The 25215-nt window shown below is 45.3% G+C and overlaps 1 protein-coding gene across 4 annotated transcripts in view; it reads right to left on the bottom strand.

Annotated features, from left to right (window-relative positions):
* Nucleotides 1-1939: 1939 nt before the first annotated feature.
* Nucleotides 1940-25215, bottom strand: part of LOC115131778 (triple functional domain protein) — a 158852-nt gene continuing 135576 nt past the window's right edge. For 2 of the 4 annotated variants that reach the window (XM_065020368.1, XM_065020367.1), the window contains exons 43-61: nt 23564-23630; nt 23337-23440; nt 23187-23256; nt 21568-21750; nt 21236-21286; nt 21035-21112; nt 20633-20821; nt 20283-20463; nt 19829-20155; nt 19117-19706; nt 17111-17358; nt 16803-16938; nt 16495-16522; nt 16063-16225; nt 5798-5919; nt 5586-5664; nt 5290-5490; nt 5061-5199; nt 1940-4838 (exon numbers count right to left, since the gene is read on the bottom strand). In XM_065020368.1, the coding sequence (XP_064876440.1) occupies nt 4272-4838; nt 5061-5199; nt 5290-5490; nt 5586-5664; nt 5798-5919; nt 16063-16225; nt 16495-16522; nt 16803-16938; nt 17111-17358; nt 19117-19706; nt 19829-20155; nt 20283-20463; nt 20633-20821; nt 21035-21112; nt 21236-21286; nt 21568-21750; nt 23187-23256; nt 23337-23440; nt 23564-23630 (3523 nt within the window). In that variant the 3' untranslated portion in view covers nt 1940-4271. Of the gene's footprint in view, nt 4839-5060; nt 5200-5289; nt 5491-5585; nt 5665-5797; nt 5920-16062; nt 16226-16494; nt 16523-16802; nt 16958-17110; nt 17359-19116; nt 19707-19828; nt 20156-20282; nt 20464-20632; nt 20822-21034; nt 21113-21235; nt 21287-21567; nt 21751-23186; nt 23257-23336; nt 23441-23563; nt 23631-25215 lie in introns of those variants that run through there. The other 2 variants (XM_065020369.1, XM_065020370.1) reach the window with 2 other exon arrangements.

A 25215-nucleotide genomic window follows, 5' to 3' on the forward strand; every position in this document is an offset into this window, starting at 1 on the left:
GACGTTGTCAGCTATATGATATGATCATTATTTGAACTGGTTTGTCAGCTAACTTAAACATTAGCTAGCTAGCTAACAAGCTAGAAACTAACCAAACATGGTTAAGAAAGTTGATTTTAGTCCGTGGTTTGCTAAACAGGTGGGGTGTTAAAATACACTAGTTATGCTATTTTGGACCACCAGGCTGCTGATGTCATACAACCTGTAGTTTTTGTGTTTATACTTTTTATGGAGTAGAGTAGTATAGTAGAGGCCTGAGGGCACATATGTTGTCAAATGTTTTGAATGTATTAATGCTTAAAAAATGTATAACTGTCTTAATTTTGCTGGACCTCAGGAATAAATACAAATATCCATAATAAATACAAATACAAAAACCCCATAATGACAAAGCAAATATAGTCTTTTAGAATTTTTTTTGCAAATGTATTAATAACAAAAAACGGAAATAAAATATTTACATTATTATTCAGACACTTTACTCAGTACTTGTTGAAGCACCTTTGGCAGCGATTACAGCCTCAAGTCTTCTTCGGTATGACGCAACAAGCTTGGCACACCTGTATTTGGGGAGTTTCTCCCATTCTTCTCTGCAGATCCTCTCAAGCTCTGTCAGGTTGGATGTCGCTGCACAGCTATTTTCAGGTCTCTCCAGGGATGTTCAATCGGGTTCAAGTCCGGGCTCTATCTGGGCCACTCGAGGATATTCAGAGACTTGTCCCGAAGCCACTTCTGCTTTGTCTTGGCTGTGTGCTTAGGGTCGTTGTCCTGTTGGAAGATTAACCTTTGCCCCAATGTCTGAGGTCTGAGGTCCTGAGCGCATTGGAGCAGGTTTTCATTAAGGATCTCTCTGTACTTTTCTCTGTTAATCTTTCCCCCCATCCTGACTAGTCTCCCAGACCCTGCCCCTGAAAAACATCCCAATAGCATGCTGCTGCCACGTTTCACCTTAGGAATGCTGCCAGGTTTCCTCTAGATGTGACGCTTGGCATTCAGGCCAAAGTGTTCAATAATGGTTTATCAGACCAGAGAATCTTGTTTCTTATGGTTTGAGAGTCATTTAGGTTGCTTCCGTCTGGCCACTCTACCATAAAGGCCTGATTGGTGGAGTGCTGAAGAGATGGTTGTCCTTCTGGAAGGTTATTCCATCTCCACAGAGGAACTCTGTCAATGTGATCATTGGGTCTCTTGGTCACCTCCCTGACCAAGGCCCTTCTCTCCTGATTGTCCAGTTTGGCCGGGCGGCCAGCTCTAGCAAGAGTCTTGGTGGTTTCAAACTTCTATTTTAGAATGATTGCGGTCACTGTGTTCTTCAAGACCTTCAATGCTGCAGAAATGTTTTGGTACACTTCCCCAGATCTGTGCCTCGACACAATACTGTCTCGGAGCTCTATGCACAATTCCTTTGACCTCATGGCTTGGTTTTTGCTCTGACGTGCACACACAGGTGTGTGCCTTTCCAAATTATGTCCAATCAATTGCATTTACCACAGGTGGACTCCAATCAAGTTGTAGAAACAGGATGCATCGGAACTCAATTTCAAGTCGTATAGCAAAGGGTCTGAATACTTACGTAAATGAGGTATTTCTGTTTTTAATTTTTAATACATTTGCAAACATTTCTAAAAACTTGTTTTTGCTTTGTCATTATGGGGTATTGAGTGTAGATTGATTTTGATTTAATCAATTTTAGAATAAGGCTGTAACGTAACAAAATGTGGAAAAGGTCAAAGTGTGTGAATACTTTCCAAATGCACTGCATGGTACTTACCATTTGTATACTGTGCTTGTTTTGTGTTACAGTTTTACACTTCTAATTAAATCTACCAAAGATATCTCTGGCCTGGTTCTTGGAAGATGTAGTGTTTAAGAGTACATGCTACTGTACTAAAAAAGCGCTCAATGGTAGCAATACTTTAGTGAGGACAGCACAAGGGGGTATGTTCCATGTTTAATTTCAAAATAATTGATGGCAAAAAAATAATGAAAATATTGACATACATATCACAAACATTCATGGTCTCTGTACAAAGAAATATACATGCAAAAGTAAATAAACAAATCATGTGAAATAAAACCATTTAAAATCATAATACATATGTATAAAATAGGATGATGGGACAAAAAAAGAAACAGGAAAAAAATACATCCAATCCACATTCTCATGTTTCAACCTTTGTACAACTTCACAAAAATGGATTAATAAATAAATTAAAGGACATTCATTGTATGGAACTGTACAGGTGATCGGACAATTGGCCTCTCTCTCTTTCCCTTCACCTCTCCCACAGCATCCCTCTCTCTCATCTAGAAAGAAATAAGCCAGTTTTGCATGTTCCTAACAGATAAATCAATATACTTCCCTAACAGCAGGGACTGGACACTGGGCCTCTTCTGAGAGACTGGTAGAAAAGAAACAAATCAAAAATCAACTACATCGATTTAGCCATAAGTGTAATGTAGAGTGTGACACCAGTCCAACCATTATGGCTTCATTGACCTGAATTGGGAGGGCTGTTCTACTCATTATAATTCTATGGTGATAAGTTAACACCCCAATAGGGTTATAGGTCAAATAAAGAGGACTACCATCAGTGGAGCTTGCAGTACCAAGTACATGTTTTTATCTCCATTTATTACATGTACAACAGATGTCTTCATAAATAGTTGCATAAAATGTTAAAACCGCAACAATGCACATGATAAGAATGGGGGAAACATAACATCCAGTGAGTGCGTTTATAGTATTCTGTCTTCCTCCTCATTCACATTCCATCTGATTGGCTATATCTGCTGCCACTCAGACTCGGTCACTCAATTGACAATCCACTACATTTAATTTGCAGGATTTTTTAGTCTCGCCTCCAAGAACATCCTCAAAAGCAGGCGGCCAGTTTGAAACGGGAGGGACAGAAGGCAGTTAGAGTCTATTTACAAAGTAAGGCTTAAACATCTTAAATCTGCGCAACACAATTTTTGTTTAAGTAAAAGCAAAAACAAATCATTTTCTGTTTTGAAGACAATGCAGCAGTCAGCAGAATCTCTATAGTTACTTGCAACATGGTCGTCGTCATGGTTTTTTAGATTAAGTATGTAAGCGCAGCAATCGAAAACCTCTGATTGGACATAAAACTGTCTCAATAAAGTGGAGGAGCTCAGTCATTGGATGAGTCCTCTCCAGGCTCTAAAGTAGCGTAGCGACTTTCCACTGCCGAGCATTTTCTTCAATCTTCTTGGTTTTTTTCAAATACATTTTTGAAAAGTTGTGGACAATGTTCTCTCTATACATTGGTTCTATTATAAAGGGGGTGTCCCAACAGTCTTTGAGTCATATATTGTAAAAGCACAAAAACAAAACCTCTCTTTCTCCATCTCTGGCAACAAGAGGGAAGGGATAGTTGCTATGTGTACTAACACCATCTTCCTTAGCAAATCTCCTCTGAAAGCTCAGTTTGTTTGTTCAGGGATTAAATCCTCTACACGATAAAGATCGATCAAGAGGCTTTCTGTTGATCGATTGACTCAGTAAGATAGAGGAAAAATAAGTTCATTTTGAGTGTAAACCAGCAAGCAGCAGTAGACTGGCGATGACATTATGTCACCCTTGTTTTGATTGGATGATAACTCAATGTGTGTTCTCTCGGGGAAAAGTGATTGGCTAAGGACCTCTACGCCTACAGGCATCAGGTTTTGATTGGTTGAAGGACCACAGGATGTTTTATTTTAAACCACAACATATCTGAAAGAGAATGAGATCAGCGATTTTCCTTTAATTTTCTTTGAGATGTCCAGTCCCAAATCAATCTCTAGACCCTACCCTTCTAGTCACTTAATGTAGATCTGAAAGATTGGATAGGTCTAAGCAATATGATTATATCTATACCGTCTTTACCTTGTCCTCTGATATGATAGGTGGAAATAATATTACTCCCACCTATCCAATCCTCTAAGATCTACACAAGCAACTAGTGGGTGGGAAGCTAGGACCCCATTTGGGACTGGACCAGAGGAGGCTGGTGGGAAGAGCCATAGAATGACAGGCTCATTGTAATGTCTGAAATGGAATCAATGAAACACGAGTCAAACATGTCATTTCCATGTGTTTGATGTGTTTATTACCATTGAATTGATTCCATTCCAGGCATTACAATGATCCCATCCCGTCTTCCGAAAGCTCCTCCCACCAGCCTCCTCTGAATTGGACGTTCTCTCCTTCCAGCCAGGGTTAGGGTGGTTGGGAGTGGGAGGGGGCATCTCTCTCCAACCCTCGCTCAGGCCCGTGGCTGTAACCGGCTCTGTAGGAAGCTCTGTACCCCTCCGATGGGCTTGGTGTCTGTTTGGTGCTTCCTTCTGTCTATGAACAGCACCAGGCGAGATGTGTCCAGACACCCCCCCTCCACCCTACCCTGGCCGTCTGCTAACCCGGCCTGGCCCTGAACCCAGGACTCCTGCAGACACAGCCCAGCCGGAGGCCTCCTTGCAGGGTCAGCCCTCAGCAGCAGGCAGACGAACTCCCGGGCCCCCTGGGTGACGCCCTGGAAGTAGTGGTGGGGGAAGCTGAAGTCTAGCCGGCAGATGTTCAGACACGTCTCCTCCACGCTCTCGTCCAGGAAGGGAGATGCCCCGCTCAGGAGGACGTAGGTCACAACCCCAAGGCTCCAGAGGTCAGAGGTCAGGGCGGCGGGCTCCCCCACAACCAGCTCAGGGGAGGCGAACTCGGGGCTGCCCAGGAGAGGGTGGACGTAGTGGGCACTGTTGAGCTGGATGGCGTCCCCGAAGTCGGTCAGTTTGACCACGGGCTGGCCGGACGAGGTGTGGGACACCAACAGGTTCTCAGGCTGGAGGAAGAGAGGGAGAAAGAGGAGGAAGGAGAAGGAGGGAGGTGGAGAGCGATATGGGGGAGGAGACAGAGTATAAATAGGAGGTATAAAAAAGAGAAAGGGAAAGCGAGTGAGAGAAAAGAGAGAAGGGGAAAGAGTGAGACAAAAGAGAGGGGAGAGAGAATAAATAGGAGCTATAGAAGTGAGAGAGAGAGAGGAAGATGAGGACGACAACAGTACCTTTAAGTCCAGATGGGCTATCCTACAGTTGTGTAGGTAATGTAAAGCTTCTAGGATGTTCCGTAGGTAGCCGGCCACTTTCTCCTCAGTCAGATTCCCCCAGCTCACAATGTAGTCTAGGAGACGACCCTGATCAACCCTGCAGAGAGGTCGAGGCACGTACACGGGTCCAGGTTTAGATGGCAGCAGATTTGTGAGAATGTTAAATGTTACTGTGTGTGTAACTCACATCTCCATGACCAGTGCGTAGCTGCTGGGGGTCTCGTACGTGTCCAGCAGTGTGACCAGGTGTGTGTGTTGTAGTCGCTGTAGCAGGCTGAGCTCCTGGGTTACCTGGTCTCTTTTCATCAGCTTCTTATTAACCAGCTTGACCGCCACCGTGCATTTGGTCGACTTGTGTTCGCAACGCTTGACCACAGAGAACCGGCCTCTGTGGAGAGAGTAAGTACAGTAGGGTAAACACACACACACACGAACACACACACAGAGAGCTAGGAGTGATAGGAGGAGAGATGTGTAATGTACCTGCCCAGCTCTGCCACCTCAGTGTAGTGGGACTCAAAGTTGTCCTTCCAGCTCACCCTGACCCCATCACTGGACACAACTAAACAGACAGGGGGAATAGTCAAATACAGGGAAAGAGGGAGGAGTTTGTGTAAAAATGAAACAGAAGCATGCGAGTGTGGGATTACACTAGAGTACTGTGGGAATATGTTTGTGTTTGTATGGTGTCTCACCTAGCACTCTGAGGCTGGCTGATGATGTCACAGAGCCCAGGTCGTTAGCGGCAACGCAGGTGTAAACACCGTCGTCCTCCGAAGACACGCCTACTATCCTCAGGGTCGCCTCACCAGTCTCACTGTCACACACACACACGCACACACGTATTCATTTTAACAGCCAATAACCTTACTGTTTCACTGTCACATTACACATTTATTTGAATATGATAATACAACACCTTCAGAAAGTAGTCACACCCCTAGACCTTTTCCACATTTTGTTGTGTTACAGCCTGAATTTAAATTGAGGTTGTGTCACTATCCCGTAATAACGCATAATGTCAAAGTAGAATTATGTTTTTAGAACTTTTTACAAAGTAATAAAAAATCAAAAGCTGAAATGTCTTGAGTCAATAAGTACTCAACCCCTTTGTTATGGCAAACCTAAATAAGTTCAGGATTAAAACATTTACTTAACAAGTCACATAACACACTGCATGGACTCACTCTGTGTGCAATAATAGTGTTTATGTCACACCCTGACCATAGTTTGCTTTGTATGTTTCTATGTTTTGTTTGGTCAGGGTGTGATCTGAGTGGGCATTCTATGTTGTGTGTCTAGTTTGTCTATTTCTATGTTTGGCCTGATATGGTTCTCAATCAGAGGCAGGTGTTAGTCATTGTCTCTGATTGGGAACCATATTTAGGTAGCCTGTTTTGTGTTGGGTTTTGTGGGTGTTTGTCTCCTGTGTCAGTGTTTGTACCACAAGGGACTGTTTCGTTTTTTTTTCACGTTTCTTGTTTTGTAGTTTATTCATGTATAGTTTCATTATTAAAGAACCATGAATTATAACCACGCTGCATTTTGGTCCGCCTCTCCTTCCCAGGAGGAATCCCGTTACAGAACCACCCACCTCAACAGGACCAAGCGGCGTGGTGAAAAGCAGCAACAGCAGGAGAGGCAGCGATGTCTGGACTGTACGACTTGGGAAGAGATAGACAGGTGGGCGGTCGACCCAGGGAGAGTGCCGGAGCCCGCCTGGGATTCGCTGGAGCAGTGCGAGGAGGGTTATAGGAGAATGGAGTTGGAGAAGCAAGCACGGCGGCGTGGATGGAAGCCAGGTAGGAGACCTGCGCCAACTTCCTGTGCTTACGGGAGGGCTAGAGAGACCGGGAAGGCACCGTGTTATGCTGTGGAGCGCACGGTGTCCCCAGTGCAGGTGCATAGCCCGGTGCTGTACATACCAGCTCCACGTATCGGCCGGGCTAGAGTGGGCATTGAGCCAAGTGCCATGAAACCGGCTCTACGCATCTGGTCTCCAGTGCGTCTCCTTGGGCCGGCTTACATGGCACCAGCCTTGCGCATGGTGTCCCCGGTTCGCCTGCATAGCCCAGTGCGGGCTATTCCACCTCGCCGCACTGGCAGGGTGACCGGGAGCATTCAACCAGGTAAGGTTGGGCAGGCTCGGTGCTCAAGAGCTCCAGTGCGCCTGCACTGTCCGGTCTATCCGGTACCACCTCCACGCATCAGCCCTCCGGTGGCAGCTCCCCGCACTCGCCCTGAGGTGCGTGTCCTCGGCCCAGTACCACCAGTTCCGGCACCACGCACCAGGCCTACAGAGCGCCTCATCTGTCCAGCGCTGCCGGAGTCTCCCGCCTGCCCAGCGCCGCCTGAGCGGCCCGTCTGCCCAGCGCCATCAGAGCCGCCAGTCTGCAAGGAGCCGCCAGTCTGCCAGGAGCCGCCAGTTCCGCCAGTCTGCCAGGAGCCGCCAGGCTGCCAGGAGCCGCCAGTCAGCCAGGACCTGCCAGAGTCATCAGCCAGTACAGAGCTGCCCCTCTGTCCAGTGGGGTCATTTAGAAGGGTCGCCGTGGTTAGGAGGCCACGGAAGCGGACAATCTGGCGGACTAAGACGATGGTGAAGTGGGGGCCACGTCCAGCACCAGAGCCGCCACCGCGGACAGATGCCCACTCCTGTTTTGTGGGTGTTTGTCTCCTGTGTCAGTGTTTGTACCACACGGGACTGTTTCGGTTTTTTCACGTTTCTTGTTTTGTAGTTTATTCATGTATAGTTTCATTATTAAAGAACCATGAATTATAACCACACTGCATTTTGGTCCCGCATGTCCTTCCCAGGAAGAATCCCGTTACAGTTTAACATGATTTTTGAATCACTACCTCTTCTCTTAACCCCATGCATACAATTATCTGTAAGGTCAATATCAATATTGTGTAGAAACTATTCGAAAATACACTTCATGGCCAAAAGTATGTGGATACATGCTCGTCGAACATGGAGTTGGTTACCCCCGCTATAACAGCCTCCATTCTTCTGGGAATGCTTTCCACTAGATGTGCAGACCAGTCAAATTCTTCCAAACCAATCTCAACAAATAATTTCTGTATGGACCTCGCTTTGTGCACAGGGGCATTGTCATGCTGAAACAGGAAAGGGCCTTCTCCAAACTGTTCACACGAAGTTGGAAGCACAGAATTGTCTAGAATGTCATTGTATGCTTCCGGCCTAACCGGAACCATGAAAAACAGCCTCAGACCATTATTCTTCCTCCACCAAACTTTACCGTTGGCACTATGCATTGGGGCAGGTAGCGTTCTCCTGGCATCCGCCAAATCCAGGTTAGTCTGACGGACTGCCAGATGATGGTGAAGCGTGATTCATCACTCCAGAGAACGCATTTCCACTGCTCCAGAGTCCAATGGCGCTGAGCTTTACACCACTCCAGCCGACGCTTGGCATTGCGCATGGTGATCTTAGGCTTGTGTGTGGCTGCTCGGCCATGGAAACCCATTTCATGAAGCTCCCAACGAACAGTTATTGTGCCGACGTTGCTTCCAGAGGCAGTTTGGAACTCGGTAGTGAGTGTTGCAACCAAGGACAGACGATTTTTACGGACCACACGCTTCTGCACTCAGCAGTCTCGTTCTGTGTGCTTGTGTGGCCTACCACTTCGTGGCTGAGCCGTTGTTGCTCCTAGACATTTCCACTTCATAATAACAGCACTTACAGTTGACCAGGACAGCTCTAGCAGGGCAGAAATTTGCTGAAGTGACTTGTTGGAAAGGTGGCATCCTATGACGGTGTTGTTCTCACCCTGGTGTTGTTCTCACGACCTTGGCTATTTGCATTTCGAAATGCTCCTAATTAACCATACATGGTCAAAAGTGTCAGAGATTAGTGTCAGAGATTGAGTACAAACAAAAGGTTATATTTGGTTCAGTTGTGGTTTGACCAGTAAAAATAAAACCGTATCTACAAAGAGAGGACCATTTCGACCATTCAAGTTGCTTTAGCAACAGCAAACTTCAAATAAGTAGGCACCACTCACCAGTAAGCCATCCATCCTCAACAGCGTAGAGGCCACCATTGCTGTTCTGCAAAATGAACGAGTCGTGCCTTCCACCTGGCCACCACATTCAGAAGCATTTTTTCACCTAAACATTAAGAGTGGAAGCCTTCTCTGTTCACATAGTTGAACTCTTTTTGGGATGGTGCTTTTATGGCGATGGGGGTGCCGTCTATTGATCCGTTGTTATTTGTGAACCCATTGATGGCAAAGAAACCCCTCTTGATTTCAATCTGTTGTGCGATGGTGTATGGAAAGTGTATGTTGACTCCCAAACGGCTCTTCGAGGGATGCGAGATGCCGACCGGCAAGCTCCCGCTGAAATGTGCCCATTGCCAAAAAGCAGAGGATGGATAGCACTTTGATGTGCACTGGAATGGCATGTTTCCCTTTCTAAAGTAGGTCTTAAATACTCCAAAAATCCTACACGATTGGTTTTATGAAATTATATCTGATGAGCCAATCTGTACTCTCTGCAACAACAAAAAAGATTCTGTAAATCTTCTAACAATGTAAGATCAGACATTTCTCATTCGATTTACCATTATCTCAGTCTTTTATAGTATTTCAACAATGGTTTCACTTTTAACACGTGCCTCTAATTCAACTAATTACTGGACTTTATATGGATTATTATCATAACAAATGCACTGATGTGGTCAAATTATATATAGCATGTCAAGATCTGTTACATGAATTGCACAATAGAAATATAATTACGTTGAAAAATGATTGAATTATTACTCATAATTTCAACATATTTTCCTTATTCCACCACTTGGCACTGTGCCTACGAATGTACGCACACTCTCAAGTAAACGGTCATATTGATAAACCTCACACTTTGCGTTGAAATGATCCCATGCATCGTATACTGTATGCACAGATTTGTGTCTATGCGCGGTTGATAAATGAGGCCCTTGGTGTGCAAAGCACTGAAAGACTTACCCAGAAAGACAGCTGTAATCGCTGACAAAAGGTGCTTCTACAAAGTGTTGGTTTAGGGGATGTGAATACTTATGTAAATTTGAAAACATTTCTAAAAACATGTTTTCACTGTATGGGATAATGTGTCATTATGGGGTATTGTGTGTAAATGGGTGAGAACCAAAATATATTTAATCCATTTTGAATTCAGGCTGTAACAACTGTAACAAATGTGGAATAAGTCAAGGGGTATGAAAACGTTCTGAAGGCACCGTGTGCCACTTAGAGGGTCATTTTATCCAAAGTGACTTCCAGTACAGTGTGAATGTGATCCCGGGTATTTAACCCATAACAAGAAGGGACAAACGAATAGAGCTTACGGTTTCACTATCACACAGGTGTGTGTGTGTGTGTGTGTGTTTGTGTACCTGTAGCCGGTGCTGTGTGTGTATATGTGTGTTTTGTGTGTATGTGTCTCTCTCTCCCTCTCTGCATCTGTAGCCAATGCCGTGTCTGTGCATGTATGTGTTCCCCTGTGTGTGTGTACCTGTAGCCAAGTTTATGTACAGTATGTGTTCCCCTGTGTGTGTGTACCTGTAGTTGAGTGTATGTACAGTATGTGTTCCCCTGTGTGTGTGTACCTGTAGTTGAGTGTATGTACAGTATGTGTTCCCCTGTGTGTGTGTACCTGTAGTTGAGTGTATGTACAGTATGTGTTCCCTGTGTGTGTACCTGTAGTTGAGTGTATGTACAGTATGTGTTCCCCTGTGTGTACCTGTAGTTGAGTGTATGTACAGTATGTGTTCCCCTGTGTGTGTGTACCTGTAGTTGAGTGTATGTACAGTATGTGTTCCCCTGTGTATGTGTACCTGTAGTTGAGTGTATGTACAGTATGTGTTCCCCTGTGTATGTGTACCTGTAGTTGAGTGTATGTACAGTATGTGTTCCCCCTGTTGAGTGTATGTACAGTACCTGTGTAGTACCTTGAGTGTATGTACAGTATGTGTTCCCCTGTGTGTGTGTACCTGTAGTTGAGTGTATGTACAGTATGTGTTCCCCTGTGTGTGTGTACCTGTAGTTGAGTGTATGTACAGTATGTGTTCCCCTGTGTATGTGTACCTGTATGTGTTCTCCCTGTGTGTGTGTACCTAGTTGAGTGTATGTACAGTATGTGTTCCCCTGTGTGTGTACCTGTACCTACAGTAGTTGAGTGTATGTACAGTATGTGTTCCCCTGTGTATGTGTACCTGTAGTTGAGTGTATGTACAGTATGTGTTCCCCTGTGTGTGTGTACCTGTAGTTGAGTGTATGTACAGTATGTGTTCCCCTGTGTGTGTGTACCTGTAGTTGAGTGTATGTACAGTATGTGTTCCCCTGTGTGTGTGTACCTGTAGTTGAGTGTATGTACAGTATGTGTTCCCCTGTGTGTGTGTACCTGTAGTGAGTGTATGTACAGTATGTGTTCCCCTGTGTGTGTGTACCTGTAGTTGAGTGTATGTACAGTATGTGTTCCCCCCTGTGTTGAGTGTATGTGTATGTGTTCCCCTGTAGTGTGTACCTGTAGTTAGTGTACAGTATGTGTTCCCCTGTGTGTGTGTACCTGTAGTTGAGTGTATGTACAGTATGTGTTCCCCTGTGTGTGTGTACCTGTAGTTGAGTGTATGTACAGTATGTGTATGTGTTCCCCTGTGTATGTGTACCTGTAGTTGAGTGTATGTACAGTATGTGTTCCCCTGTGTGTGTGTACCTGTAGTTGAGTGTATGTACAGTATGTGTACCTTCCCCAGTATGTGTTCCCCTGTGTGTGTGTACCTGTAGTTGAGTGTATGTACAGTATGTGTTCCCTGTGTGTTACCTGTAGTTGAGTGTATGTACAGTATGTGTTCCCCTGTGTGTGTGTACCTGTAGTTGAGTGTATGTACAGTATGTGTTCCCCCCTGTGTATGTGTATGTACAGTATGTGTTCCCCTGTGTGTGTGTACCTGTAGCCGAGTGTATGTACAGTATGTGTTCCCCTGTGTGTGTGTACCTGTAGTTGAGTGAGTGTATGTACCAGTGTATGTACAGTGTTTCCCTGTGTGTGTGTACCTGTAGTTGAGTGTATGTACAGTATGTGTTCCCCTGTGTGTGTGTACCTGTAGTTGAGTGTATGTACAGTATGTGTTCCCCTGTGTGTGTGTACCTGTAGTTGAGTGTATGTACAGTATGTGTTCCCCTGTGTGTGTGTACCTGTAGTTGAGTGTATGTACAGTATGTGTTCCCCTGTGTATGTGTGTACCTGTAGTTGAGTGTATGTACAGTATGTGTTCCCCTGTGTGTGTGTACCTGTAGTAGTTGAGTGTATGTACAGTATGTGTTACCCCTGTGTGTGTGTACCTGTGTACCTGTAGTTGAGTGTATGTACAGTATGTGTTCCCCTGTGTGTGTGTACCTGTAGTTGAGTGTATGTACAGTATGTGTTCCCCTGTGTGTGTGTACCTGTAGTTGAGTGTATGTACAGTATGTGTTCCCCTGTGTGTGTGTACCTGTAGTTGAGTGTATGTACAGTATGTGTTCCCCTGTGTGTGTGTACCTGTAGTTGAGTGTATGTACAGTATGTGTTCCCCTGTGTGTGTACCTGTAGTTGAGTGTATGTACAGTATGTGTTCCCCTGTGTGTGTGTACCTGTGTGAGTGTATGTACAGTATGTGTTCCCCTGTGTAGTACCTGAGTGTATGTACAGTATGTGTTCCCCCTGTGTGTGTACCTGTAGTTGAGTGTATGTACAGTATGTGTTCCCCCTGTGTGTGTGTACCTGTAGTTGAGTGTATGTACAGTATGTGTTCCCCTGTGTGTGTGTACCTGTAGTTGAGTGTATGTACAGTATGTGTTCCCCTGTGTGTGTGTACCTGTAGTTGAGTGTATTCCCCTGTGTGTGTGTACCTGTAGTTGAGTGTATGTACAGTATGTGTTCCCCTGTGTGTGTGTACCTGTAGTTGAGTGTATGTACAGTATGTGTTCCCCTGTGTGTGTGTACCTGTAGTTGAGTGTATGTACAGTATGTGTTCCCCTGTGTATGTGTACCTGTAGTTGAGTGTATGTACAGTATGTGTTCCCTGTGTGTGTGTGTGTGTACCTGTAGTTGAGTGTATGTACAGTATGTGTTCCCCTGTGTGTGTGTACCTGTAGTTGAGTGTATGTACAGTATGTGTTCCCCTGTGTGTGTGTACCTGTAGTTGAGTGTATGTACAGTATGTGTTCCCCTGTGTGTGTGTACCTGTAGTTGAGTGTATGTACAGTATGTGTTCCCTGTGTGTGTGTACCTGTAGTTGAGTGTATGTACAGTATGTGTTCCCCTGTGTATGTGTACCTGTAGTTGAGTGTATGTACAGTATGTGTTCCCCAGTATGTGTTCCCCTGTGTGTGTGTGAGTGTATGTACAGTATGTGTTCCCCTGTGTGTGTGTACCCTGAGTGTATGTACAGTATGTGTTCCCTGTGTGTGTGTACCTGTAGTTGAGTGTTGAGTGTGTAGTTGAGTGTATGTACAGTATGTGTTCCCCTGTGTGTGTGTACCTGTAGTTGAGTGTATGTACAGTATGTGTTCCCCTGTGTATGTGTACCTGTAGTTGAGTGTATGTACAGTATGTGTTCCCCTGTGTGTGTGTACCTGTAGTTGAGTGTATGTACAGTATGTGTTCCCTGTGTGTGTGTGTGTGTGTACCTGTAGTTGAGTGTATGTACAGTATGTGTTCCCCTGTGTGTGTGTACCTGTAGTTGAGTGTATGTACAGTATGTGTTCCCCTGTGTATGTGTACCTGTAGTTGAGTGTATGTACAGTATGTGTTCCCCTGTGTGTGTGTACCTGTAGTTGAGTGTATGTACAGTATGTGTTCCCCTGTGTGTGTGTACCTGTAGTTGAGTGTATGTACAGTATGTGTTCCCCTGTGTGTGTACCTGTAGTTGTATGTACAGTATGTGTTCCCTGTGTGTACCTGTAGTTGAGTGTATGTACAGTATGTGTTCCCCTGTGTGTGTGTACCTGTAGTTGAGTGTATGTACAGTATGTGTTCCCCTGTGTGTGTGTACCTGTAGTTGAGTGTATGTACAGTATGTGTTCCCCTGTGTGTGTGTACTGTGTGTGTGTACCTGTAGTTGAGTGTATGTACAGTATGTGTTCCCCTGTGTGTGTGTGTATGTTGAGTGTATGTACAGTATGTGTTCCCCTGTGTGTGTGTACCTGTAGTTGAGTGTATGTACAGTATGTGTTCCCCTGTGTGTGTGTACCTGTAGTTGAGTGTATGTACAGTATGTGTTCCCCTGTGTGTGTGTACCTGTAGTTGAGTGTATGTACAGTATGTGTTCCCCTGTGTGTGTGTACCTGTAGTTGAGTGTATGTACAGTATGTGTTCCCCTGTGTGTGTGTACCTGTAGCCAAGTGTATGTACAGTATGTGTTCCCCTGTGTGTGTGTGTACCTGTAGTTGAGTGTATGTACAGTATGTGTTCCCCTGTGTATGTGTACCTGTGTGTGTACAGTATGTGTTCCCCTGTAGTTGAGTGTATGTACAGTATGTGTTCCCCTGTAGTTGTGTGTACAGTATGTGTTCCCCTGTGTGTGTGTACCTGTAGCCAAGTGTATGTACAGTATGTGTTCCCCTGTGTGTGTGTACCTGTAGTTGAGTGTATGTACAGTATGTGTTCCCCTGTGTGTGTGTACCTGTACCTACAGTAGTTACCTGTAGTTGAGTGTATGTACAGTATGTGTTCCCCTGTGTGTGTACCTGTACCTGTAGTACCTGTAGCCCAAGTGTATGTACAGTATGTGTTCCCCTGTGTGTGTGTACCTGTAGTTGAGTGTATGTACAGTGTGTACCTGTAGTTGAGTGTATGTACAGTATGTGTTCCCCTGTGTGTGTGTACCTGTACAGTGTATGTACAGTATGTGTTCCCCTGTGTGTGTGTACCTGTAGTTGAGTGTATGTACAGTATGTGTTCCCCTGTGTGTGTGTACCTGTAGTTGAGTGTATGTACAGTATAGTTGAGTGTATGTACAGTATGTGTTCCCCTGTGTGTGTGTACCTGTAGTTGAGTGTATGTACAGTATGTGTTCCCTGTGTGTGTGTACCTGTAGTTGAGTGTATGTACAGTATGTGTTCCCCTGTGTGTGTGTACCTGTAGTGAGTGTAGTGTATGTGTTCCCCTGTGTGTGTGTACCTGTAGCCAAGTGTATGTACAGTATGTGTTCCCCTGTGTGTGTGTACCTGTAGTGTATGTACAGTATGTGTTCCCCTGTGTGTGTGTATAGCCAAGTGTATGTACAGTATGTGTTCCCCATGTACAGTATGTGTTCCCCTGTGTGTGTGTACCTGTAGTTGAGTGTATGTACAGTATGTGTTCCCCTGTGTGTGTGTACCTGTAGTTGAGTGTATGTACAGTATGTGTTCCCCTGTGTGTGTGTACCTGTAGTTGAGTGTACCAAGTTTATGTACAGTATGTGTTCCCCTGTGTGTGTACCTGTGAGTGTAGTGTACAGTATGTACAGTATGTGTACCTGTAGCCGAGTGTATGTACAGTATGTGTTCCCCTGTGTGTGTGTGTACCTGTAGTTGAGTGTATGTACAGTATGTGTTCCCCTGTGTGTGTGTACCTGTAGTTGAGTGTATGTACAGTATGTGTTCCCCTGTGTGTGTGTACCTGTAGCCAAGTGTATGTACAGTATGTGTTCCCCTGTGTGTGTGTACCTGTAGCCAAGTGTATGTACAGTATGTGTTCCCCTGTGTGTGTGTACCTGTAGCCAAGTTTATGTACAGTATGTGTTCCCCTGTGTGTGTGTACCTGTAGTTGAGTGTATGTACAGTATGTGTTCCCCTGTGTGTGTGTACCTGTAGCCAAGTTTATGTACAGTATGTGTTCCCCTATGTGTGTGTACCTGTAGTTGAGTGTATGTACAGTACGTGTTCCCCTGTGTATGTGCCTCTGTGTATGTGTCTCTCTCCCCCTCTCTCTCCACCTGTAGGCGATGCTGTGGTGTCCGTTGTTGTTCAGGATGGTCTGGTCAGGTCCCCTCCAGGTGACAGTAGCTTTGGGTCGGCCACACGCCTTACACCTCAGAGTCACACTCTCCCCGTTGTCACACGTCACCTCACCCAGGGGGACCAGGAACTCCGGTGAGACTAAAGGGTCAAATGACATCATCACTGAGCAGCTGAGAGGGCTAGGGAATGTGTCATAGTGAGAGCATATCATGTATTTACATCATTTTCTGCTCAGCATCTGTAGATTGTTAGTGGTGATTTTTCCTCGTTCTTTGATTATTATTTGGTACAGTACAATTAACTTTATTGTTCCTAAGTGTCTTGGACACAGTTAATACACTGCTGAATATATGTATATCCATTCTGCTGTATTGAGACTAGACATTAACAGACAATAGAGGACTTACCATCATAGATGTAGTTGGGGTTTAGAAGCTGAAAAAACAAGACAGAAAACAGGATGTCAGATGTCAAAGAAGAACACTTTGCGTAGATCTGAAATGATTGGAGGGGGAGGGGGCATTGCTGGTTCCCATTGGTTGTTTACTAGCAATGCAGTAACATTGGCACCACTTAGCTCTCTGATAGGTGTAAGCAATATGGTGAAATTCCACTTAGCCTAGCCGACCCTCTCACTTCCACACACGCACCTAGGCATTACGGGTAGGGGCTAGTGGTCAATAATGATTGGACAAAAGGATTGATAATAACTTACCTTTACAGAAACCTTATTGGATAGCCCATCTCTAGACTTCCTGTAACCGTTTTCCAGCTTGCCCTCTTTCTTTCCCTCCTCTTTCCTCTCAGACTTCTTGCGGATGCGCAGGGTGGTGTGCCAGGATGAGGACTTCCTGTTTACACAAATAGGGTCTGTTGAAAGGTATATGATATACAGTATGATATAACACTAATCAATTACATATCTCATTATATCACACAATCCGTAGTTTTAGGCTAACAATATCTTGTGGTGTCACACTAAAATCTTTCCCCGTATACTGTACATTTGCCATAGTCTCTTACTTGATGGTTCCGTCTGGGCAGTCGGGGATGATGGCGGAGGTGTGTCCAAGAACAAAACCGGGGATCCAGCCCTCGGCAGCAGGGCCCTGTTCGGTAGCGGCCCGGAACACCAGGAACATGTTCTGTTGGTTCGAGGCCAGGATCTGAACCACCTCTCCCTGGGACACACTGATCTCATCTTCCTTCAGGGCCACGTAGTCCTGGGTCACCAACATGGTCGACATACTACTGCTGCTGCTGCTTTCACTCTGTGGAGAGGGGGGAATTATGGAAGGTTTGTAAGTATATTGAATAACTTGCAAGAAAATCCCTCCCACACACAAGTCAGTCCTCCACGATTCCATGCACCTCATTAGTAACAGGACAAACACACGGATTCGATCATGACATCCCAAACAACACACGGGCAAATCCATGGTAACAGAGTGATGCTGAAAAATGAGAGAAAAAACGTTGCATCTGCACTGTTCTTCAAGTTATGTGTTTTGTAAAAATGTCCTTGGAAATAGTTCAAAATAGTCCTCTTGCATAGAGTTGTATGGTTTGTTTAGCTTTGCAATCATTGGTTTTGGTTTGACATACATTTTAAAGGGAAAAATCTCAGCATCACTCTTACCATGGCATTGCCCACACACAAACACACCTCACACACTCCGCTGTTTAGGTAGAGGAAAGAGGAAAAAGAGAAGTACTATTTGATTAAAGCACTTTCTACAATCAATCGTTCAGTCATGTGAGTGTTGTTGTAAACCATCCATTTTCTAGTTTCACACACTGCTTCCAGAAAGGTTCATACACCTCCATGAGAGACAAAGAAAGAGAGTCGGAAAAGGGATTGGCACCACATTCTTCAGAGAACAAGTTAATCAGGTAGAGTGAAGAGGAAGAGAGGTACACACTCAGGTGTTAAAGGACGGATGACTTTCAGTTTCAGTCGTCTTTGCTCTTTCGCTCCGACGAGAAGAGTTAGAGAGAAGTAATCAAGCTGACAGAAGCTTTGTCAAGAGTTAAAAATAGCAGAAATGAGAGTCGTTGTTAAAGCTTTATAAAAGCCTTGTTAGCAAAAACAATTGTAGAAAGTCTTCAGGATAATTAAGTAGAGTCGTTAGACATACATGCGGTTCGTAGTAGTAGTAGTAGTGTACCACTAGTAGCAGAGTACTAGTAGTAGTAGTAGTGTACCACTAGTAGCAGAGTACTAGTAGTAGTAGTAGTGTACCCCTAGTAGTATAGTACTACTAGTAGCAGAGTAGTAGTAGTAGAGTACTACTAGTAGCAGAGTAGTAGTAGTAGAGTACTACTAGTAGCAGAGTAGTAGTAGTAGAGTACAACTACTAGCAGGGTAGTAGTAGTATTAGAGTACTACTAATAGTATAGTAGTAGTAGTATTAGTAGTAGAGTACTACTAATAGTGTAGTAGTAGTAGTAGTAAAGTACCATTAATAGTGTAGTAGTAGTAGCGGTAGAGTACTATTAATAGTATAATAGTAGTAGTAAAGTACTACTAATAGTATAGTAGTAGTAGTATTAGTAGTAGAGTACTACTAATAGTGTAGTAGTAGTAGTAGTAAAGTACTACTAATAGTGTAGTAGTAGTAGTAGTAAAGTACCACTAATAGTGTAGTAGTAGTAGCGGTAGAATACTACTAATAGTATAATAGTAGTAGTAAAGTACTACTAATAGTGTAGTAGCAGTAGCGGTAGAGTACTACTTGAAGTGCAGTTAAAGCTTGGTTGAAGAATAGTCTAATAGGCTTGTCGATTCTTTGGAGACATACAAGAAGTGCGCAGGAGTACAACAATTAGTAGTAGTTGTTGTAGTAGTGAAGTACTACTAGTTGTAAAATAGTAGTAGAACATGTTGTAGCAGAGCCAGCTCCAGTGGGATGCAGCAGGTCACAGGAAGACAGGACAGGACACGTCTCCCGTGGGTGCTGGGTTAGTCAACCAGGAGCATTAGCAGAACTAGGCCGCCCTGAAGCCTGGGCAGCGGGTACATCTCTTACCCCATTGCTCTGGGTGGACTGGATGGACTGCTCACTGGTCGATGAGCACGTACTCATGCGGTCCGCCTCCTTGCTGTGGGTGGAGTGTCTGTGGGACCCGGTCCCTGACTGAGATGAGATCTGGCCCGTGTTTTGGTTCTGCCTCCCCAGGGTATCCACTGCCTCCCCTGGGAAGGTGAAGGAGCCAGGCCGGCTGGCTGGAGAACCAGGCATAGAGCTCCAGAAGGAACCAGAGCCAGACTTCAGGCCAGGGCTGGGGGGGGGAGGGGGGAGCGCATCCTTCCCGAAGGCTGGGGTGGCCATGGGGGAGGCCATGGGGGAGATGGTGCCCGGCCGAGGCTTGGTGGGGGTGGAGAGAGCCACAGGTACAGGGAGGGGGGCCACACTGGCCCGGGGGATAGGGGAGACAGAATGGGGCTGGTCGTTTGAGGCCAAGATGGGGCGCTTGCCCTGGGGGCTTCCCCCCTGGACCCTCACCCCATGATGGGCCTCCCTGGTCTCCCTCACCCCCCCTGCTGGAGCCAGATCCTGCGGGTCCACTGGGACAGAGGGAGGGAGCGAGGGAGGAGGGGGGAGACGAGGGCAGGAACCTGAATCAGAAGTGAGCAACACTGAGTAGAGGGAGGGAAATGTCTTAACCAAGGAATTTCAACACACACACACACACAGACACACACACTCCCTCGGTAATACTGGGAGAGCCTCAGCCTACCTGACATCTTGTTGGGGCCATCTGAGTCTGTGGCCCCAGGGTTGTGTGGGTGTCGTAAGGGCTGGGGCAGGCGGGAGGGCTGGGGGATCCTGGAGGGCCTCCTGGATGAGCCAGCTCCACCCTGGGGAGCACCTCCAACAAGGGGACTACCAACAGCGAGGGGCCCACTTCCACCGAGCGGCCCAGATAGATGCACACCCTGTAGAGCTCCAACAGGGGCCAAACTGGGCATGACGCTCCCCACTGACGGAGCTCCGCCGCTGGGTAGACATGGTCCGTCGCTAGCCCCTACATGGTTCCTCTGGTACTCTGTAGGGGAGGTCAGAGCTGGAGAGAGAGAGAGTGAGAAAGTGAGGGAGAGATTAAAAAAAATATATTAACCTTATTTTGGTAACATCACAACATTCCAAAATCGTGTACTGTTGAAAAAGCTCAGCTAAAAGTGTGTGTGTACCATTGAGGAAGTTGCGTTGGCTCTCCAGTATCTGGCTGATCTGAAGGGTCCAGACCTGCCGGACACCCAGGTGGGAGGAGTGGAGGACAAAGGATTCTATGCTGCTATTGGTCACCCGAGACGTCAACACAAACTTACAGGGGTCACCGTCCACACTGTCCTCCAACCCGAGACAACTGACCTGGAGGGAGGGGGAGAGAGAGTTTCACCTTTATTCAAAAATGAACGAGTGAATGAATACAGAGCTTCCAAACTTACATTGTCTTTTGATGCATTCAAAATTCATTTAGAGTTGTCTTGGTGTTTAGGAAGTTTATACATATTTCCATCATACGATGTAGAGACGATACCTTGATGCTCTTCTTATATAGGAAGCCAGGCATGGAGAAACCTCTCTTCTTGTCCAGTGGTTCACTGAAGATGACGAGCTGTTCGAAGAGGAAGACCCTTCTCTCCCTCATCCTTCCTACTCCCTCCTCGGGGTCTGATACCATGAAGGTATCCTGAAGCAGCAGACGACCTTGGGCCACGATCTTACCCTAAAGGGGGAGGAAAGAAAAGAAAGAAGAGCATGGAAAAAAAGTGAGGAGAAAAACGTTGAAAGAGACGAATAAAGGAAGAGGTAAGAAGGCAGACCCAGGAAGGAGGAAAGAAAATCAGACGAGTTGATCAATTCGTTCGGTCGATTGATCTGACAATCAATTGATCCGTTTTTAAATGTAAATATCTATTTTCTGTCAGGGTTGTCTTACGTCAAATCCTTGGAGCCGCCCCACGTTCATCATATCGTTGCATCTCTTTGGTACGATGCACATGATCTCCACTCCTTTCTGAAGGGAACACACACATTGAAAGGGTCAAAACAAACACAGTTAAGGAAATACAATATAGTCTAAAAATATAGATTTTTTAAATGAAAACATTAGAGAAAAGTCCGTTCCTCTCCTCCTCACCTCCAACTCAACTGAATCCAACCCTGCCTTTTTAGAGAATTTGAGGAAGTCCTACAAACAAAACGAGACAAAGTTAATTGGATATTACAAAACTGTGACTTGTGCGAAACATAATGATTACCCAATGATAAGATAACATGTTAGAGTAAGGTAGCAAACTGATTTGATACTGGCCCCCTGGTACAGCTAAGAAAATGAATGTTTTGCACCCCCTGCTGGACAATTAAGAACATGATTTGTACAGTGATTATTTCTCTCCTACACAGGATCACAAGACGATGACGAGAACACACAGAGACTCACGCCAACCCACACCCCCACCCACACCCTACCTTGAGCAGTAGTTGGTACTTCATGATTCTCTGGACGGGTTTGATGAGGAGGTCAGTGATCTGGAGACGGTGACCTAGACGTTGTTTCAGGTCTTCGAAGTAGGTGTCGATGTACTCTGATACGATGAGCTCTGACTTAGGCTTGTTCTGACAGTACACTACGTACATGTGGAGCCTCCGCTCCTGGAGACAGAACACATAAGGGTTAGGGTACAGTAGATATACTCGATTCAGACCCCGTGACTTTTTCCACATTGCTACATTAAAGCCTTGTTCTAAAATTGATTACAAGCTTCCCTCATCAATCTACACACAATACCCCATAATGACAAAGAAAAAACTGGTTTTTAGATTTTTTTGCAAATTCATTCAACCCCCCCGCCGCCCAGATATATGACATTTCCATAAGTATTCAGACCCTTTCCTCAGTACTTTGTTGAAGCACCTTTGGGATTTGCGATTACAGTATTCTTGGGTATGACGCTACAAGCTTGGCACACCTGTATTTAGGGAGTTTCTCCCATTCTTCTCTGCAGATCCTCTCAAGCTTTGTTAGGTTGGATGGGGAGTGTCGCTGCACAGCTATTTTCAGGCCTCTAGAGAGATGTTTGATAGTGTTCAAGTCCTGGCTCTGTGCTGCCACCGCCATGCTTCACAGTAAAGATGGTGACAAGTTTCCTCTAGACGTGACTCTTGGCATTCAGCCCAAAGAGTTCCATATTGGTTTCATCAGACCAGAGAGTCTTGTTTCTCATGGTCTGAGAGTCTTTAGGTGCCTTTTGGCAAACTCCAAGCGGGCTGTCATGTGCCTTTACTGAAGAGTGGCTTCCGACTGGCCACTCTACCATAAAGGCCTGATTGGTAGACTGCTCTAGAGATGATTGTCCTTCTGGAAGATTCTCCCATCTCCAAAGAGGAACTCTGGAGCCCTGTCAGAGTGGCCATTGGGTTCTTGGTCACCTACCTGACCAAGGCCCTTCTCCCCGAGATGGTCAGTTTGGCCAGGCGGCCAGCTCTAGGAAGAGTCTTGGTGGTTCCAAAATTCTTCCATTTAAGAATGATGGAGGCCACTATATTCTTGGGGACCTTCAATGCTGCAGACATTTTTTGGTACACTTCCCCAGATCTGTGCCTAAACACAATCCTGTCTCGGAGCTCTACAGACAATTCCTTTGACCTCATGGCTTGGTTTTTGCTCTGACATGCTCTGTTAACTGTGGGATCTTATATAGACAAGTGTGTGTTTTTCCAAATCATGTCCAATCAATTGAATTTACCACAGGTGGACTCCAATCAAGTTGTAGAAACATCTCAAGGATGCTCAATGGAAACAGAATGCACCTGAGCTCAATATCGAGTCTCATAGCAAAGGGTCTGAATACTTATGTAAATAATGCATTTCAGTTTATTTTTATTTTTAATACATTTGCAAAAATGTCCAAAAACCTGTTTTCGCTTTGTCATTATGGGGTATTGTGTGTAGATTGATGAGAAAATGTTTTATTTGATACATTTTAGAATAAGGCTGTAACGTAACAATGTGGAAAAAGTCAAGGGGTCTGAATACTTTCCGATTGCACTGTATATACACACTCACACATCAACAGTCAGTCACTCACATGTTTGACAAACAGCGGCCCAAGTCGGTCAGGGTCTTCCAGACACTTCTCTAACTCTCCCATGAAGAAACTGCAGAGAGAAAGAGAGAGAGAGGGTTAGCAAGGCGTATCCATATGTTGTGTGTGTGTGTATGCCCGTGTGTGTCGTACTCTCTGTGCCAGTCGTAGATCTGGTGGATGTTTCCAAAGACGATCTTGTCTTTCCCCTTCATATCATCTGGTACCCCTTCCTCCTTCATCCGCGTCATATAGCCCTGAAACATACAGTCAGGGTTGCATAATCAAGCCATCACACACACACACTCTAACATCAACTAACACGAGAGGAAGAGGAAGTGAGGTCAGAGGGAGGGAGGAAGTGATGCGTTTTGACTTACCCCCACCACCACGCCCAGGTCTCTGACGTAGTCCCTCTCAGTCTCCACCAGCTCCAACAACACATAACTACAGAGAGACAGAGACAGCGAGAGAGAGAGAGAGAGAGAGAGAGAGACAGCGAGAGAGAGAGAGAGACAGCGAGAGAGAGAGAGAGAGACAGCGAGAGAGAGAGAGAGACAGCGAGAGAGAGAGAGACAGCGAGAGAGAGAAACAGAGAGAGAGAGAGGAAGCCCAATAGCCATCATCACTGTCACATCCTCAGAAAGCATGAGCTCCTGAGTTGGGAAAATCTTGTGCAATACACCGACGCATGTCTTGTATTCAAGATCCTTAATGGCCTGGCTCCCCCTCCACTCAGTATTTTTGTTAAACAGAAAATCCAAACATATGGCAGCAGATCCACAAGGTCTGCCATGAGAGGTGACTGTATAGTTCCCTTAAAGATAAGCACCTTTAGTAAATCTGCTTTCTCTGTGAGAGCTTCCCATGTCTGGAATACACTGCCATCAGACACACATAACTGCACCACATATCACACTTTCACAAAATGCTTGAAGACCTGGCTAAAGGTCAATCAGATTTGTGAACATGGTCCCTAGCTGTGTGTTGCCGCTTTCCATGTGGTCTGTTGTCTGTAGCTTGTGAGGTGTGGAAACACTTTGTTGCTTTTATGAATTTTGTCTTGCTGCTTTTTGTCCTGTGTTGCTCTGTCTGTATGCTATGTCTTGCTTGTCCTATGTTGCTCTGTCTGTATGCCATGTCTTGCTTGTCCTATGTTGCTCTGTCTGTATGCTACGTCTTGCTTGTCCTATGTTGCTCTGTCTGTATGCTACGTCTTGCTTGTTCTATGTTGCTCTGTCTGTATGCTACGTCTTGCTTGTCCTATGTTGCTCTGTCTGTATGCTACGTCTTGCTTGTTCTATGTTGCTCTGTCTGTATGCTACGTCTTGCTTGTTCTATGTTGCTCTGTCTGTATGCTACGTCTTGCTTGTCCTATGTTGCTCTGTCTGTATGCTACGTCTTGCTTGTCCTATGTTGCTCTGTCTGTATGCTACGTCTTGCTTGTCCTATGTTGCTCTGTCTGTATGCTACGTCTTGCTTGTCCTATGTTGCTCTGTCTGTATGCTACGTCTTGCTTGTCCTATGTTGCTCTGTCTGTATGCTACGTCTTGCTTGTCCTATGTTTCTCTGTCTGTGTGCTACGTCTTGCTTGTCCTATGTTGCTATTGTCTATATTGGGGACTGCGGTTGAAAATTAGCAGGCTGGCTAAAACCGGCACTTTTACTGAAACGTTGATTAATGTGCACTGTCCCTGTAAAAATAAAATAAACTCAACTCACTCAACAGAGAGAGACAAACACAGAGAGAGAGAGAGACAGAGAGAGAGACAGCGAGAGAGAGAGAGTAAGTAAGAAAACACAGCTGAAACGAGAGTGTTTCAAAGTATAAAAGGGAGTTCCAGTGTATGGTGTCCATAGTAGGACAGCTTCAGTCAAATCCTACTGAGACGGAGTTTGCCCTAATATGGACACTGTAACAGTGAGCGAGAGAGAGTGAGTGACAGAAAGTGAGAAACATTGCTAGTGTGCCACATTGGAAACAATTTGAATCGCTTTAACGTGCTATCCCCTTGGTTGTACTCAGATAGTG

The sequence above is a fragment of the Oncorhynchus nerka genome, linkage group LG7 (genome assembly GCF_034236695.1).
Source record: "Oncorhynchus nerka isolate Pitt River linkage group LG7, Oner_Uvic_2.0, whole genome shotgun sequence".
Lineage (NCBI taxonomy): Eukaryota > Metazoa > Chordata > Actinopteri > Salmoniformes > Salmonidae > Oncorhynchus > Oncorhynchus nerka.